At 41.3% G+C, this 16349-nt stretch overlaps 1 protein-coding gene across 12 annotated transcripts in view; it reads left to right on the top strand.

Annotated features, from left to right (window-relative positions):
• Window positions 1-16349, top strand: part of CLIP1 (CAP-Gly domain containing linker protein 1) — a 61201-nt gene continuing 44852 nt past the window's right edge. For 8 of the 12 annotated variants that reach the window (XR_015774262.1, XR_015774259.1, XR_015774261.1 and 5 more), the window contains exons 1-3: window positions 1-97; window positions 11261-11455; window positions 11922-12487. Coding sequence is in view for 1 of the 12 variants with exons in the window: in XM_088065168.1 (XP_087921294.1) it covers window positions 11362-11455; window positions 11922-12487 (660 nt within the window). In the remaining 11 variants the exon portion in view is untranslated. Of the gene's footprint in view, window positions 98-490; window positions 642-783; window positions 868-947; window positions 969-10414; window positions 10531-11260; window positions 11456-11921; window positions 12488-16349 lie in introns of those variants that run through there. The other 4 variants (XR_015774254.1, XR_015774253.1, XR_015774256.1 and 1 more) reach the window with 4 other exon arrangements.

Genomic DNA, 16349 nt, shown 5'->3' with positions numbered 1-16349 from the left:
GGGCGGCGCCGCTGCAGAGGGGGAGCGGGAGCAGCAGGAGCAGGAACGGGAGCAGCAGCCGGAGGAGGCGGCGGGAGCTGCGCTGGCGGCGGGGCCGGTGAGGCGGCGGAGCCGGGGGGGGGCCGGCCTGGGGAGCGCGCGGGGCGACGGCGGCGCCTGAGGGCGGGGGGAGCCGCGGCCGCAGCCTCCCGCCTCGGGGCCTCCGCGCTTCCCGTCCGGGCGCCGCGCTGGGCGGGTCTGAGGGCGCGGGGGTCGGCGCTGAGGGGCCGTGAGGGGCAGCGGCGGGGCCGTGAGGGGAGGCAGTGGGGCCGTGGGGGGCGGCGGGCCGGGCCCCGGCGCTGAGGGCTGTTAGCGGCCGCCACACGTGCTGCCCGCGCCGCCCCGCAGCGGCCGCTCCAGCGGGGGCCCGGCCGAGCCCCGGCGGGACGGGGCGCTGCGGACGTGGGGCCGGTGCGGAGCAGCAGCGGGGCGGCCTCGTCTCCCTCAGCCCGCGGGGTGGTTGTCCGGAGCGGGGACACGAAGGTCGGATCGCAGCCTCTGCTCGAGTCTCGCCCTGGGAAGCTGCGGCGCTGTGCTGTGTTAGTGGTGGCTTGAGCGGCTGATTCTGAGGGAAGAGGTTTGGGTGTTCCTTATATTCCTTGGTAAGTGCTGACCCGCAATTCCCAGTATCCTGCATTTACATACGGATATTTTACTAATAATCTACCTTGTCGGTTTGGGATTTGTTTTTTTTTTATGGCCGCTCACCATCCTCGCGTTGTTATAAAAGCTACTGTTTTCCAGGTGAGCTGCTCTGGCATCCCCTCAGGTGGCTCAGGAGAGTTTGCTGCCATGTTCTAGGCAGCGTCAGAGCTGCGGGATTCCCAGGTACAGGCGCTGCTCCAGGCCCCTCTTGTTCCCGCTATAGTGCTGTACCTCAGGCCATGCAGTGCTCCCTTTTCTGTGCCATAGCTGTCATGGGGCACAAGGTAATTAGTGCTGTTACTCACAGGGCAATGTGATTCCTGCTTCATAAAAAAAATCAGGAGTTACTTCTCCCTTTCATCTTGGTTGTGATTCCATACTTTAAATAATTTTTCAAAATATAAACAAACAAAAGCCAACACCAAAGAAATTTTCCAAAACAGAGCATGGGGAGGAAATTTTACTCTGTAATTGTATATGTTGATGATTAAAAATATGACTGTGAAATGAAGACTTGTTCCCTACCTCTTTGCTTACCTGCTGTGCAGAATGGGCAGGGTTTTATAGAAGTTCACAGGTTGCTTTGAGATCTTTGAGCAGAAGGATTTTAAAACATGTGATACTTGTGTTGACACGTAGGAAGAAGAAAGAAAAAGAGGTACAAAAGAGGAAGTGCCTTAATGCCAGCTGCTTTGCAAAGTATTTTACTGAAAGAACAGAAATATGCATTCTGAATGCAATGTAAATTTGAAACTACCAGGAGCAGAGAGTGGTTTTCCTGAAGTGTGTCCATGTGCACCTGCTGCAAGAGTAGGAAGATTGCAAAGTAGAAACTGTGGAGGAAAAGTAAACACCTCCCCTCCACCCACAGCAGCATTTCTTTTTCCAAGGAAAGTTTAACTGTTCATCTTTTACATGTTGAGGATTGTTAGTTCTTGCTTGTAAAATGACAATATTTCAGGATTCTCTTCCTGCCCAGTCCTTGTATATGTGCTGGCAGATTTTCTGTCTGTGCTACAGTGCACTAAATCATTCTGTGTACTGAAGGGAGAGGGATGAGTTGTCTGAAGCAGAAAAGCTTGGAAATGTGACCTGAAATGTCCGTCTCTTTAGGGATCAAGAGGGAGATTTTATTTGGCAAAACAGAGTTTTACATAATTTGTATGGTTTCACTTAAAGAGAAGATCCCAGCTTTCTAGGGAGGGCAGAACACCAGCTGTCTTGTATGCTCATTCCAGATGTATTCCGTAGGGAATAGCAGCCTCTTTCCTTGTGTGGTTACACTGTAGGAAGAGGAGCAGCGCTCGCTCTGCTGATTGCTACGACTTCCTAGAGCTCTTGAAGATTTCCTGTCTGACTTTCAGGTTGTATCTGTTTGCCATCTTCTGACTGTGGATACCCAAGGCAGCCTTTATTTACTCAGCTTGTGCAGATTGCATAATTCCTGTAGTGTTCCTCCCTTTTAGCCCTGTTAAAGTTTTTCTTGGGAGGGACTGAGAATATATCATGATAGATCCTCCTTAAAAAGAAATAGAGAGCTCTGCCTTGCCAATATGATTTTTCAGAGCTGCTTTTCTTTCTCTTTCTAAAACACTCGGGTCAAATGTTAACTCTGTATGTTGAATGCAAGTTTTCTAATGTTTGAACATGACAACCATGAATGAATGCAGCTCTTGTTTAATCCTCTGGCATTCCGTAGGGACTACTGGCTCTGCTGGCACATATAAAGAGTAACTCACTGGAATCCTTATTGGAGCAGCATGTTTGGAAATGCCTCAGATGGATGGTGTTTTGTTATTTCATGAAAGGCAATTATATACTGCATTAGCTGTAATCTCAGCTGCCCCCCAGCCCCATGCCAGTTCCTGCTGGAGCAACCTTTTCGTTGCTGTTGACCAGCAGAACTCTGTCAGCATCTCCCTGATGATTTAAACACTTTGTGCTTGTGCAGGTGTCTGTCCTCCACATCCATTTGTTTTTGCAGAGTGAAGCTGCACTCTGTGACTGACCCTTAGAAATACCCACAGATCTGGTACTGGGCTGTAAAGGATTCAGGAGATGTATCTGAGGACAGGCTAGTATAAGTTTGTGCTTTAATACCCACCTAAGTTCTTCCACTTGGAACATCTCATTAATTATTTGTACAGACTCATAAGAACAGTACCATACATTCTTTTAATTTATAAGACACATCACCACTGTTTCCAGAAGAGCTACCATTACAAGCTGTTCATTTCCCCTGATCTTTTTAATCTTACTGTCTATATTTTTAGCTTGTTATGAGGGGAAATTGCAAGGCAGAGAGAGAAACTCAATATTGTATAGACTCAGCTTATTTGACACTCTCATTCTGCTATTCTGCTTGACAGCAGCATCCACTCAATCACAGCAGTATTTATCCAAGTTCTGAATTTGTACTCGTCCTGAGCTCTCTGCCAACCCTGCAGCAGTCATGGTGCTGATTTCAAAGGCTAAGAACACAGAGAGCTAAAAAGAGACAGCTGACTTGATGTTTTCACCCAGTGTGAAACAGTTACAGTTTCACCCAAGTCTATCAGAATTAAATCCGTACTATAAAAAGCAGCATCTTTGTTTCAGCTGCTTTGGTTGTAATTGTATTAGGGAGAAGTCTTTGTGCCTTTAAATGCTTTGGGATCTGAGGCTGACAGGAGATGATATATTCTTTCCCAAAATTTAAATTGTAGATCCCAAACAACTTAAACTTGAGACTGCTATTCCAAAGTCATCATTTTATTCTGACTGATTGCACTTACTGGGATGGCTGAAGTGCATTATCATCAACAGAAATTAGTATGGACAATGAAACAAACTGTTCTTTTTCTTACTGAAATGGAAGTGTTTGGGGAAAGACAAGAATTTCCTGAGAAAAATGTAGGAAAATTAGTGAGTGATGATAATGGGCTTACCAGAAGAGGTGGCAATTATTTACTTAGTTGGAAACTTTCTCTACTCCTCAATCCTTGACTCCTTCTGTAGGGAATGATGTGCTGAGGAGGGAGGATCATGTGCTTTCTGATCTTTTAATAGACCAGAGCAGCAGTGTTTTTATAATCTGTGTGCACAGTGGCAACTTGAAGTGTTAAGAGTTTGCATCATATTAACAATTATCAGCTCTTCCTGATTAAATAAATATAGGCAGAATCTTTTTAAAGATACTGATCAGGCTGTGTTTGCAATAGCAATAGACTGAGAAAAAATTACTCACAAATTGCTGGCCTGAAATAGTTTTTTAGACATCCTCTCATTTGTGCTTCATATTCAACAGTCTGTGTTTCACTGTTTCTTCACTGAGGATCCTGAGGCATTTAGGAATCTGAATGAGCATAGCAAGTTCTAGAACGATAAAACAGGGTGACTTAAAATGTCCTTGATGCAGAATTAAAATCCATAAGCAGAGCTGAAACTTTGATGAATTACCTTCCTCATAGCAGTGCTGTAATATCTGACTGATGGTTTCAGGTCCTAAGCCTCTTACTATCTTTGATCTGATTCAGCTTCTTCTCAGTACAGTTTCTGAGTTATAGAAATTCACCCCACCTTTTCCCTTTCCCTGGCGTGTGCTGGGAAAATCCTGTTTATACAATTTGCAGCAACCATCCTGCACTTCCCAAGGTAGGAAAACAGCCTTGCCATCTTATTTAGCAACTTAGCAATTCCCTAAAACAAATTTTCAGTGGATTTAGGCCTCATAATGGTTGCCTTTCTTAAGCTCAGTTTTTATATTATCTCCTAACAAACTGATAACCTGCTGCTATCAAATGTATTGATGGCAAATTTGCTTCAGAAATCAGTTGTTCTGAAGGTACTGGGAGAAACTCAAAACTCTTTAAATATAAGTCTCACTCCTGGGCACCTACTTCTGTGAAACTTGTAGGAATAGGATTTATTTTTATTAGAGATCTCCTGCTTTTTATTTTATTTAGTTGAAATTACCCAGCAGGTCAAAATCAAGTACAGATTTGTGTGCAAGCCTGGCTGATATTGAAAGATGATCTAAAAGTCTTTGGTTCTGAATACCCTGGGATCTGTGAACTCACGTGGAGGAGAGTTCCAGTCATCCCTGTGGTACAGAAATACAACTTCTACTTTAGATTTCAGTTGAAAAATAAATCTGAAGTTGCTGGTTGAGCTGTAGGTTCCCAAGTACTTAATGAGGGACAGCGCTGTGGGGCTTTGGGATTCCCAAATATTCTTCCTCAGTCCCTCTCAGTGTACAAGACAGAGGGAGCATCTTTGAGATCTTAAGGAAAGCGGGATTTGTTCTTTGGAGAAAAATTCAGGAGCTATTTCTGGGGATGTCCTTAGACCCGGGTGCGGTGGTTTGATGGTGGGATGAGTGATGACAAGGCTGAGTGTTTGTGTTACAGCCCTGGGATTGCTCTGGAGATCCCTGTGTGCTCCTCTCTCACTAAACACACATTGCTTGCCTCAGTTGAAGGGATGTTTATCTAAACCAGTTCCCTGGAAAACAGTTAGAAGGTTTTTCAGGCCCTCTGCCACTGATGGGATAGCTCTGTTTCAGTTTTGTTGGTTTTTGCCACTCTTTGTTTCAGGTTGAGTTCCTCACATCAGTGCCACTGTCAGAGGAGCTGTGTCATTCCAGTGGGCAAACTTCCCAAATTCCTGCAGGCTTTGGGCTCGTGTTATTACGGCAGCAAAAGTAAACTGTGTTTGGGTTAGACTAAAGCCCTACTAAAACTTGCACACAGCAGTAATTTCTGCTTAAGATAAAAGAGTTATCCTGGTAGCTACGATGAAGACACTTCAGAAGAGAAAGAATTGCTTTTGCTCTGTTAATTTAATAGTTATGCCTGGTTAAATTAAGGAGAGATGCACTTTTTCAAGAGTCTGTTCCTAGTAAAATTCATATTTATGTTAAAAATAGAATATAAGAAACTGTGGCTGTGAGATTCCTGTAGGTTAAGTGTTTGCCTTTGTGGAGGGTTTACCTCTGGAATTCCTATGATGGTTATGTTGGATTGGGCTGGAAAGCAGAATGTCATAAGGATCCTTAGTAAGTTATGAGACCTTTTTGCTTATTTTCTTACAAAGTTTTTATTTCCTGTTCCAGTACCTGCAAACAACAGATCTGAAAAGTCTGGGTTTCTATTGTTATTTTCCACCTGATTGGCTGAATTATAAATGCAATTTTTTTCTACCTTTAAAGGTGAGGTACAAAACATTGGTCTGATGGGCAGGTACCAGCATCATGTTTTGATGTGGACAATAAGCAGAGCATAGTAACCCAAATAAATACGTTTTCATGGCACTTGGCACAAAAAACATTGAATTAAATAATGTCTTCTAGTAGTGATGTATCTGAAGGCTAAATTCAGAACATAACATTATTTGACTAGTTGACATAAAAATCAATGGTTTCTGGAAGACAAAATGAAACTGAAGCTGTGTTTTTAAATGCTCCCTTTCTCTAGTTGCTGTGTGTTGAATGAGTAATCAAATACTGACTTCCAAATGCCAGCTTTTCTTGTATTGAAGTCTTAAATTCTTAATTCTGTTTGTTTTCAGTTTTATATATAAATTCTTTCTTAAATTATATTAGTTTCAGTGTGACTGATACCTGAAGATGCCTGTAATTCCACAATGTAATCCCTGAGCAGTGCAGTTAAATCCTCGAGTGATGCTCAGATGCTCAGTTTGGTTTAACAGTGGCCTCTGCAGAGGGTGTTACCTCAGTCCCACCATAATTTGCTGTTTGTGCCTCGCTTTGTTAACAAATGCCTACGGTGCTTTCTGGTGTGTTTCAGTCTGAACTTGCTGCTCATTCAATAAATGCATCAGAGCTGACAAAACACATGGAATTTGCAGTAAGTCAGGAGAGTGAGGGCAGAGAGAAGTTCATTTGCCTTTTCATTGTCTGGCTTCAGTGGATCAATGCAGAGAGACCTGGATGTGAGTTCATTGCTCCAAAATAGTTGTATTTAAATAGTGGGTGGCCAGGAACATCAAGAGTGCTGCATCACTCCAGAGAAGCTCAGCAAAGTGAATGCATGAGGGCTTCCAAATCCATCCTTCTGGTTTAGCAACTTGTAATTGTACAGGGCTGGCTTTGAAGCTAAGTGAGACATTTACAGTGGATATTTATGCTCTGCAGTATTTCATTGTATATGTAATCCATTGCTTGCAGAGTGGTTATTCAGACTTTTTGGGTGCCCAGTAAGGAATTTCTCCAACAGACCCAGAATGCAGCAGAGGGGGAGTAAGGATTAGGAAGATTTTTGTTCCAGGATTCAGCTTCTCTTGTGTCCCCTTCATCCAGAATTGTTTCTGTAAGGATGCTGGTTGCCATGTCCCAGTCTGGTCAGTTTGTGCACCTGCTGTACATGAATTACTCCCCCCAGAATCTTCCACAAATTTGACTCTGATCCAGCTCATTCTTGCACACAAAGAAATATTCTCCCAAGAGGTAGCAAGCAGCATAGAGAAGTGTAAGGAGAAGGCATTGATTTTGTTCAAAGCCAAAATGGGGTTGTATTTTTAAATCAGGTATGAATTTCAAAAGCTTATAAAATTCAACTAAAACTATTAAGTGCTTTTGTAAATATATATACTCACTTTTTACAGGAATGTAATAACAGCCCAGGAGACTGCAAATACAGGTTTTGGAGCTGTAGGAATTAGATCTGAATCACAGAGAACATGTTTATGTGCTTTAGTTTTAAGACTGCAATAATTTTAGGAGTTGTGTTCATAACTGTGTAGGGTCAGAGCTCTTGGTTGTAACTCATGGACTGGAGCAAAATCTTTCGAGGTTCAAAATTCCAAGTTACTTTCTCCAAACTCCAGATATTTAAGGCATGATTCATGAGCTCCTTCAAGCTTGGCAGCAGCAGCTGGACAAGTATGAAACAGGTATTTAAGAAATGCTGTTCAGACAGAGATTTCAAACAGTGCTTCTTGTGCTGAGTTTGTTTTTCTCTCAGGAACGTGAAGTTACTGCATCATGGTGGTCTTTGGAATATGTTTTCCATTTAGCTTTTCTACAAAAGGATTTTCTGATTTATTTTAGTAATTTTACCTTTTCTTCATGGCATGGGAATTTATTTTCCAGGTGCTTATTACTGACTGCCACAGGGGTTGCATGTGATGGTCTCTGCTTATAGGGCCCTGTGAGATTTTTCAGCAGTTATTTGTTATTTGTTCTACAAACCCCTTTCAGAACATTTACTCTTTGTCTTTTAGTATGACTGTTTATATGTGTTTTGCAAAGCACCTCTATGCTCAGCACAATGAACAAATTAAGTGGTCTCTTTTTGAGCTTGGAAATGCATTGGCATTGCAAGGCATTTTCCAGCAGTACTTAGTCTATTAATGGTGTTAGCTAAGTTAAATATTAATCTTTTTAATATGAAGTGTTTTGAAGAACTAGGAAAAGCTGGACTTAATTATCTTAGAGGTCTTTTCCAACCTAAACTATTCTGTGGTTCCACTGGTACTCCTAAATTCTTGTAGTGACTACAGGGTTAAGTAGAATGAGGCTTTTCTCCCTGTGTTCTTACTTAATTTATTTCTTTTTGGAGCACTGTTTGTTGAAAATAGTATTGAAAGGAACATTGGACAGCTGCTTTCTTTTATTATAGGAATTCCTTTTTTGGAAAATATTCTGCTTTTGTAATTTTGTAATTATGTGGCTACATCTTATTTGTTTATTTTAATATCAACTTGCGAACAGAATTTGTATCTATTACCACATAGCACATTAGTAGGATTTATTTACTTACACCAATGGTTCCCAGCTTGTTCCTTGATCCATGCAATCCTTAAGTAAATAAGAATAAGGATATCATTAATCAGTTAAAATTCATATTGTGTGTAGTCATATATTTCCAATAATGTCACAAGTGAAAAGCCTTTGCTTAAAATCACTTTTTGTGCTCAGTTTTGTTGTTGGTGGAACACTTCAGTGGAATTTATTATCAGAGGCTTTTTCAACCTTCTCTTAGGTTCATGGTAGGATATTTTGGGACACAGTAATATTGGTTATAAGGATCCTTTTTCAGGAGAGCTGAGACAGATTCAAGGGAGGAGAGAACAAATTGAGACAAGCAGTGAGCTGCTGTCTTTTATGAGAATTGAAATGAGATCATTGACATCTGGAGCCTGTTAGGATATGTTGGAGTGTGTAATGCTCAAAATCACTTGATGCAAATTTACGTGTTTTATGAGCTTCATTAGGCAGTGCTGCTTCAAAGGCCCTGTCCCTATGACCAGCAGTTGCATTTTAAATATTGCAGTGAGGCAGTCATTTATCAAAAAGTGTTGCCTGTAATCTTAGCTTTGATTTTTTTTTTTCTGAATTAAGCTACAATTTCAGTACCTCTGAAACCAGAACATGAGGGATTGTGTTACTTCTGGCCTAGTTGAAGGCCTGTGTGTTGAGAAAAGCAAATGACACAGCAAATATATAACCCATGACTGTGGAGAGCAAGATTAAACTATGAATGAGTACCCTGAGCCAAGAAATGCAGTGGTAGAACATTCTAACTTTCTGTTGAGCAGAGGCTTGTTAACCATCTATTAATAAATAATTAACTGAAACTGGCAAAGTCTAATTTGGGTAGTAATGTAGTGTGTGCTTTCTCTTGCTATACATGTCCTTGCACAATGCAGTTGTGGTGGTGCTGGAATGGTCTTTGGGGGCCAAAAAAGAGGTGATGTATGGAAAAGTGCTGGGGAACAGTTCCGGCTTCCAGGCTTTAGGAGAAAATTTCCTTAAGGTGGACTCCCCTTGGCCCAAATTTCCACCAGTTTGGTTTTTGGCACTGACTGTGAACTAAAAACGACTGACTATGATGCTTCTTCTGTTTCTTTATTTGTACCAAATCCTTCTTTATCTTGAACAGTTTTTCTGTATGGATTTTGATGGGTTGAGGAAAATAAGGGAATTGATCATGGATATGCTAGAACTGGAGAGGAGGGAATAGGGCCTGCAGACTGAGGAAGAGAGCACATTTTTAAGAGAAAAGAAAGCTTTTCAGGCCCTTGGTGTCTAAGATCAAAGTGCAGTTCTAGAAGATTTCTAAAACCAAAGATAAGGAAATATGATGCAGAGTCATAACTGCAGGCAGGTGGGTGACAAACTTCTGGCAGCAATAGAAAAAAAAGTTCAGAAATCTTCCCAGCACTTCATCATTTTCATGGAGCAGAACTCAAATTGTAGGCAAACACAATTACATCCAAGGTGGTAATTCATGCTTTTTAAAATATAACATTGTTACAGACTTAGAAAATGCCTTGAATTTGGGATGGCAGGTCTTGAAATAGCATAAGGAATGTTTCACTTTGGTGTTTAGGTTCACGAAGCAGTGAATAGAATTTTAGGAATGCTGATTAATAATTCATAATACAGGAGGGATAGATCTTAGACTGGTACATAAACATAGGGTTGGTTTATTCCCCTTGGTTCTCCTTGCTGCAGCAGAGCTGTCTCTCCTGGCAGGTTTGTTTTACCTTTAACTGGGTGCTGAGCTCCCAGTTTGCACCCCTGGGAGGCTGCAGCTGCACAACTTTCTGTCCTGACAGGTGCCAGAGTGCTGAGTAAAGGGCAGGACTGAGACCTGCTTTGTAGTTCTTGTTTGACGTGTTCTGAGCAAACAGTTGAGCAAACTCACTGCGTGCCCATTTCCTTTTCCCCTTCAGGTTTGTGTTTAGGTGTGTGCTGCTGCTGTTTAAGTGGTGTTGCTTTTCTGGCAGTGTCTCATATAAAAGTCAGCACAAAGCCAAGCTGTGTTCACACAGAATAGTTTATTCCTTTGAAGAGGGGCGAGAGCAGTCGCCTTGAAGTTTGGCTTTGATTTCGCATTCAAGGTAAAAAAATACAGATTTTTCCTTAGAGATGAAAAAGCTTTTCTGAAGCTTTTGTAATCAGAAAGAAGATGCCTCCGTGGCAAAACAGTTCCCTGAAAAGCTTTGAGCTGCTGGCTTCCAAGTTCTATCCTAGCAACGCTGGGAAGAGTCCCTCCTCTTAGCTGGGGCACTGGTGGGGACTGCGAGCCAGCGTATCTTGTGATCTGAGGTCACAGAGAGCTGAGGTGGCTCTTTGCTTTTCAGTTGTCATCATGTAACTCTTAAACAATTTAAGCTTTTCAGTTCCAATCTCTTAGAAACATTACTCCTTTTATCCTCAAATTCCTGGCTGTCTTGATTTCTCTTGCTGTTTTTTCTCTAGTCTCAAGTTGGTTTTGCTGGGATGTTGCAACACTGGAAAAATGTGACTGAAAACAGTTGTGTGTGTGCAGCAGTTAAATCTATGTGTTATGTTAGCTATGCTGTTAAGGGCTTTGTTTTTCTTTCTTAAAATAGTCTTTTAGTTTAAATCTCCAGATAAATACAGCAGCACTCAGCAAAGTGAGTTCTTTTGATGATTCAGATTTTAAATAGGAAGTAGGCTTCAAAAGATGGGGAGTTGGAAATGCTGCTGCTTCCTACTGGAAAGCATTTTTTATAATGCATTTTATACACAGATTGTGCATATATAAAAATCCCTTCTGCAGGAGTTAACACTGACTTTGCTCATGTCTGAACTTTTTATATACAGGTTTATTCCAGAGTTGAAAAAGCTTGAACAATATATTTCTCCATGTTCAGAAAAAGATAGTTGCTACAGACGAGGAGGATAACCACTGGTATTGCAAAAAGATGAGTATGTTAAAACCAAGTGGACTTAAGGCTCCTTCAAAGACCATCAAGCACGGGGGTACATTGCTGAAAACACCTGCACCTGTTGCTGCTGGTAAGGAATAGTTAAATATCCTCATTATTACCTTATTCATCTTCTGACAGAAAGTACCTTGAATGCTGTATATGCTATTTTTACTCTTTATACTGGTGTATTTTTGCTTGTATTTCTGATTTTAAAAAATGGTATGTAGAACTTACAAAAAATCTAAAGGTTATTAATCGGAGATCAAGCAATTTTCCTCAAAGAAACCTTTTCGTGATAAAAGTGTTTTGGGAGTTTTTGAAGTCAGACCTGTGATTTTTACAAGGTTTTTACAAAAACCTTCATGAAATGCATTCAGTGTGTCTGTCCTTAGATTTTGAATTATTTTTTTCCAGAGATTACAGCATTTGCACAGAAAAATTAGGATTTGTGATCTCCTAATTAGGGACATTGTTACTTTGAAACTAAGTAATGATGCTCTTTGGCATATTAGTGTATTTGATTCCCATTGTTTCTCATTGTGCTTTGTTTCCAGCTCCAGCAGAAAAAACAATTCCTAGTGAGAGGACCTCAAGCACAGCCCCTGCAGATGCACACGAGGAGTTTGTGGATGATTTCAGAGTTGGGGAGCGCGTTTGGGTCAATGGGAACAAACCCGGTTTCATTCAGTTCCTGGGGGAAACACAGTTTGCCCCGGGGCAGTGGGCAGGGATTGTCCTGGATGAGCCCATCGGGAAGAACGATGGCTCAGTGGCTGGAGTTCGCTATTTCCAGTGTGAACCCCTGAGGGGAATATTCACAAGGCCGTCCAAACTGACCAGGAAAGTGGTGACAGAGGATGAAGCCAACGGTACCCAGACAGCTCATGCTTCGAGAGCCACGTCCCCAACATCCACATCAGCTGCTAGTGCAGTGTCATCCACCGCTGCACTCCCCCCTTCAGGAATTCCACAGAAAACCCCTCTTGCTGCTAAGGAACATGCAACTCCTTCTCAGATTAGCAATCTTTCCAAAACTGCCAGCGAATCTATATCAAACCTCTCAGAAGCTGGATCACTAAAGAAAGGAGAAAGGGAGCTCAAAATTGGAGATCGAGTGCTGGTAAGATTCCCCTGTTTCTGATTGATTTATTAAAACTTTCACTAATACTCAAAACTTTTCTGCCATTTACTTGGTCAAGATAATGTAAATTTATGCTCTAGCTTTCTTTGTCTAGTGTCGTCTGTAAGCAAGTTCTTTGCATGCTGTGGGAATATCTTGTCAGTACCAAGATAAAATGGATATTTTGGCAGCTTTTAATCTATGATGTTTTGCCACTGTTTAAAACACAACATTGTGTTTAACAACATAGTTGTACTTTATCTCTCTCAAGAGCTCCAGTCATGCTAAATAAAAACCAAGCGTCTGATATTTCCATGCAGGTCTTCTGCCTTGTCCAGGGCTGTGTCTTTAGAAAGCAAATAGGTCAATAATTGATTGTTCCTGAGTGGTGATAGGCAAGAACAGAAGCAGTCACATAATGCCACTGATCTGCCAGGAATTACATGTGCTCTTGGGGATGTGCCACATTACTTGGCTGCCCCTCCTAAATTCAGACCCCTAAATGCTTCTGCCAGTGCATCATCTCACCTTTTTAAAAGGGAGTTGCTCTGTTAGTTTTAACATTTTTTTAAAATAATTGTCAGAAAACTGGTAGTAGGTTGTGTATGTTATATTTGTCATTTAAAGACTATTTGTGTAGCCTTCATATATAACTGGAATGATCCTTGTATGCCCACCAGATCTATGATCACTGTAACAGAGACCTGATTTTAGGTTTGATTTACTCGAGTGAATCATTAAGCTGAAGATTTGTCTCACTCTTACTTTGATACTTCGGTCTTTTCTTATTTATGATATAATTTTAGAATTTCCATTACTCAGGTGTGAGTATCCTGGCATAGAAACATTTCTGGGGTTACTGTAAGGACATTATATAGAATAAAATCTCCTGGATTTTATTGTTTGTCCTGCATTGCCCCACCAGATCATAATTCTGCAGTGAAGGTGGATTGATATTTTAATTAAGTTTGTTATATTTTTGAAGGAAGAATTTGCCTTCTCTTTCTGTTTAAGAAGAGCTTAAAACACAGGGCCAAGTTGAAGAAGGAGACAAAGGTGAAGTGAGGGCAGGGGTTGGCTGACAGCTGGATTTGGGCTGAGATGTGTTTTCTTGGAGTGCCAGTGGAAACAAAGATTTGTGGTTTATCCCTGGCTATTTCTGTCAGAGACTGAGCCCTGTTGTCCTCCAGACAACATGAGGGCTTTAACTACTTGTTTGCCTTTTCCTCAAGGACCTTTGTGAGTCCTACTGGGATGTTCCTTTTGGTTGGGAGAATTCTCTGGTGCTATGAAGGCATCTCTCTGCCTTCCCTGTGTCTAATTAGTGCAAATTGCAGAAGCAGCATATCCTAAGTGCCACAGTGTGATAATAATAATAAGGTCCCAAATTGTTAAGTAGGACAAGTTAAACTTAATATTTCATCTTCTTTACTACCTCTGTTTGCCTTAAGTCTTCCTCCTGAGTCATCAAATTGTAGTTTGAGGTTTTGGGGTAATTCCTAGCACAGTATGTTGGTGATGCATAACTATAATTTCTATACCAGTATAAGACACTCAGGAATGTAAATGTTAAAGGGGCAGGATCCTTGTTTACTCTTTTTTTAATCCTTTGGGATCCCATGCTAATTTTTTGTAGTAGATTCCAGACTTTGCTGTCATGTCTAATAATAATTCAGATGTAAATATCTTAAATGGCCAGGTTAGTTCAGATAATCCTAAGCTTAGCTGAATAATTGATTCATCTGTTAATATATTTTTCCCTGACACTGGACTCCTGTTCAGCACTGAACTGTAGAGTTGGGGTGTCACTGAGCAATTCCGGGAACTGTCCTCAGAGCCTCCAACCAACACCAATTGTTGGGAAAGACCTGCCTGTCACTTGCTCAGCCATTCCTACTCCATCAGAGGGACAAATCCACCTGGCCTGCTCCACATCTCTTGGGTTTTACTTACGCTCACAGCAGTCCCTTTTCAGTGATATGTTACACAAGAGGATGAAAGGCTGGGTGGAAGTTGCCAGTCCCACCTCAGCAGAGAATTTCCCCTCTAAGTGACAATGTGGTGTCACAGCCACATGACATGTTCCAGGCTGACCACACCATTGCAGGGCTGGAGGGGCTCAGTGCTGCAATATCCATCAGTTCTTGCAGCTTGGACCAACTGCTGTGAGTATTTTGTGGAGGTTTTTTGATGATTGTGGACACGTGGGGAAAATGACTGCTGGGAATTACAGTTTGAGAACAGGGAGCCTCCAGCAGCGTAGAACTGCAGCTCAGAACAATGAATTCATGATAGACAAAAGCTCATTTGGGAGTCCTATTAAAACAGCTAATTGGAAAATGATGTCCTAAAGGGCAAATTCAGAGATGGGCAAGGCACAGCTCATCAGCCAAGATTACATTCCAGAATAGACATCAGATGGCTACAACTTTATTGATTTTAGTGTGTGATCTCAGGGTGTGGAGTGTTATACTGAAGTATTTCAATCTGTTCATTTTTTTCCCTCTAACTTGGATTCTAAAATGTCCTTAATGGGAGTTACCTTGAGTGGATCAGTTAAATTACTTTATTTTTATTGTTGGTAACTGGCTGATTTTGTGTAACTTCAACAAAAAAGGCAAAATCTTACCCCTCTTTTTGTCTGCACAGTCTGGATTAGCAAGGAACATGAGGCCATTCCGCCAGTGTTTCCTAATTCACATCGCAACTTTTTGTTACACAGATGCAAATTGGGCACAAGTTTGAACCTGAAATGTAAAGTTCAATTTCAGGCTTTCCCAGCAGCTCAGCTTCGTTGGAACATTGTCTAGTTCCTGCAGAGATGTTAATACTGCTCCTCTCCAGGAGAAGAGGCTGTCACTCCTCACGTTTGCTTCTGCATTGTCCCAGCAAACTGCTGCCTCAGCGGTGCTGCGATGAGGTGGTTTGATTAAAGGCTGGTAGGAGCACAGAAGTCTTGAGGAGGTGATTAATACAGTGGCCTGTATTGTTTTGTGTGGAGAGGAAAGATGCCTTAGGCTTTTTTTCTTATTCCTTTGATCTCTGGTGGTCTCACCAGTCTTTTGTACGCTTTAAGTTAGAATTAACAAATGCTAAGTGATCTCATATGAGAGCCCTCCCAAACTTCTACAGGAGAACTAATATCTTCAGGATATAAAGGGTTAATAATAAAGGAAGCTTCAAGCAAATGTATCCCTGATTTATTTGACTATGAACACAGGTACTCTACAGATCTTTCCTTAATTCAGATAACATTAGGAAGAATAGTTGTTACATATAGATTGCTTGGGACACTTATTCAGAGTTTAAGAAAATTTCCAGAGAATTAAAAGAAAGAAAATTTCCAGAGGAAAAAAAAAAACCAACAAAACAGAGAAAAGAAATGCCAGAGAAAATAAATTCCACTACAAAAACCACGTAGAGCTGTGAGGTGATCACCTGTGTATTCTCAAAACCAGGCTTGCTTGGAGCATCTCATGTGAGGTTTTGCTGAACAGAGAAAAAAAGAGGCAAAACAAGCAGCCTCGCTTTTTCAGGGGGCAGAAAAACCTCTTTTCCCAAAAGACCTTGGATATTAAAAAGACATTGACATCAAAACAGACAGTGCTTCAAGGTATTGGATATGTCAGCTGTGGGTGCCTGCAGAAAAATACAACAATCAGCTGCAACCTTTCCTTGGTTTTCCCCTCAATTTGAAGAAGACATTTCCAGGCCATTAAATTGAGTTGTAAACATCAGAAAAATAACTCATGGTAGACATCAATGCCCGTAAGGGAAATATAATAATTGTGGAGAAATTCCCATTGTCCCGTTGTCTTAGAAGTTCTCTTTCTTGAGATTCCAGAGGAGTCAAAGCAAATCA

This window comes from Pseudopodoces humilis, chromosome 20, assembly GCF_049639895.1.
Source record: "Pseudopodoces humilis isolate 2021_Gansu_Grassland_sample_001 chromosome 20, ASM4963989v1, whole genome shotgun sequence".
Taxonomy (NCBI): Eukaryota; Metazoa; Chordata; class Aves; order Passeriformes; family Paridae; genus Pseudopodoces; species Pseudopodoces humilis.
This window is presented reverse-complemented; position numbering and strand designations above follow the sequence as displayed.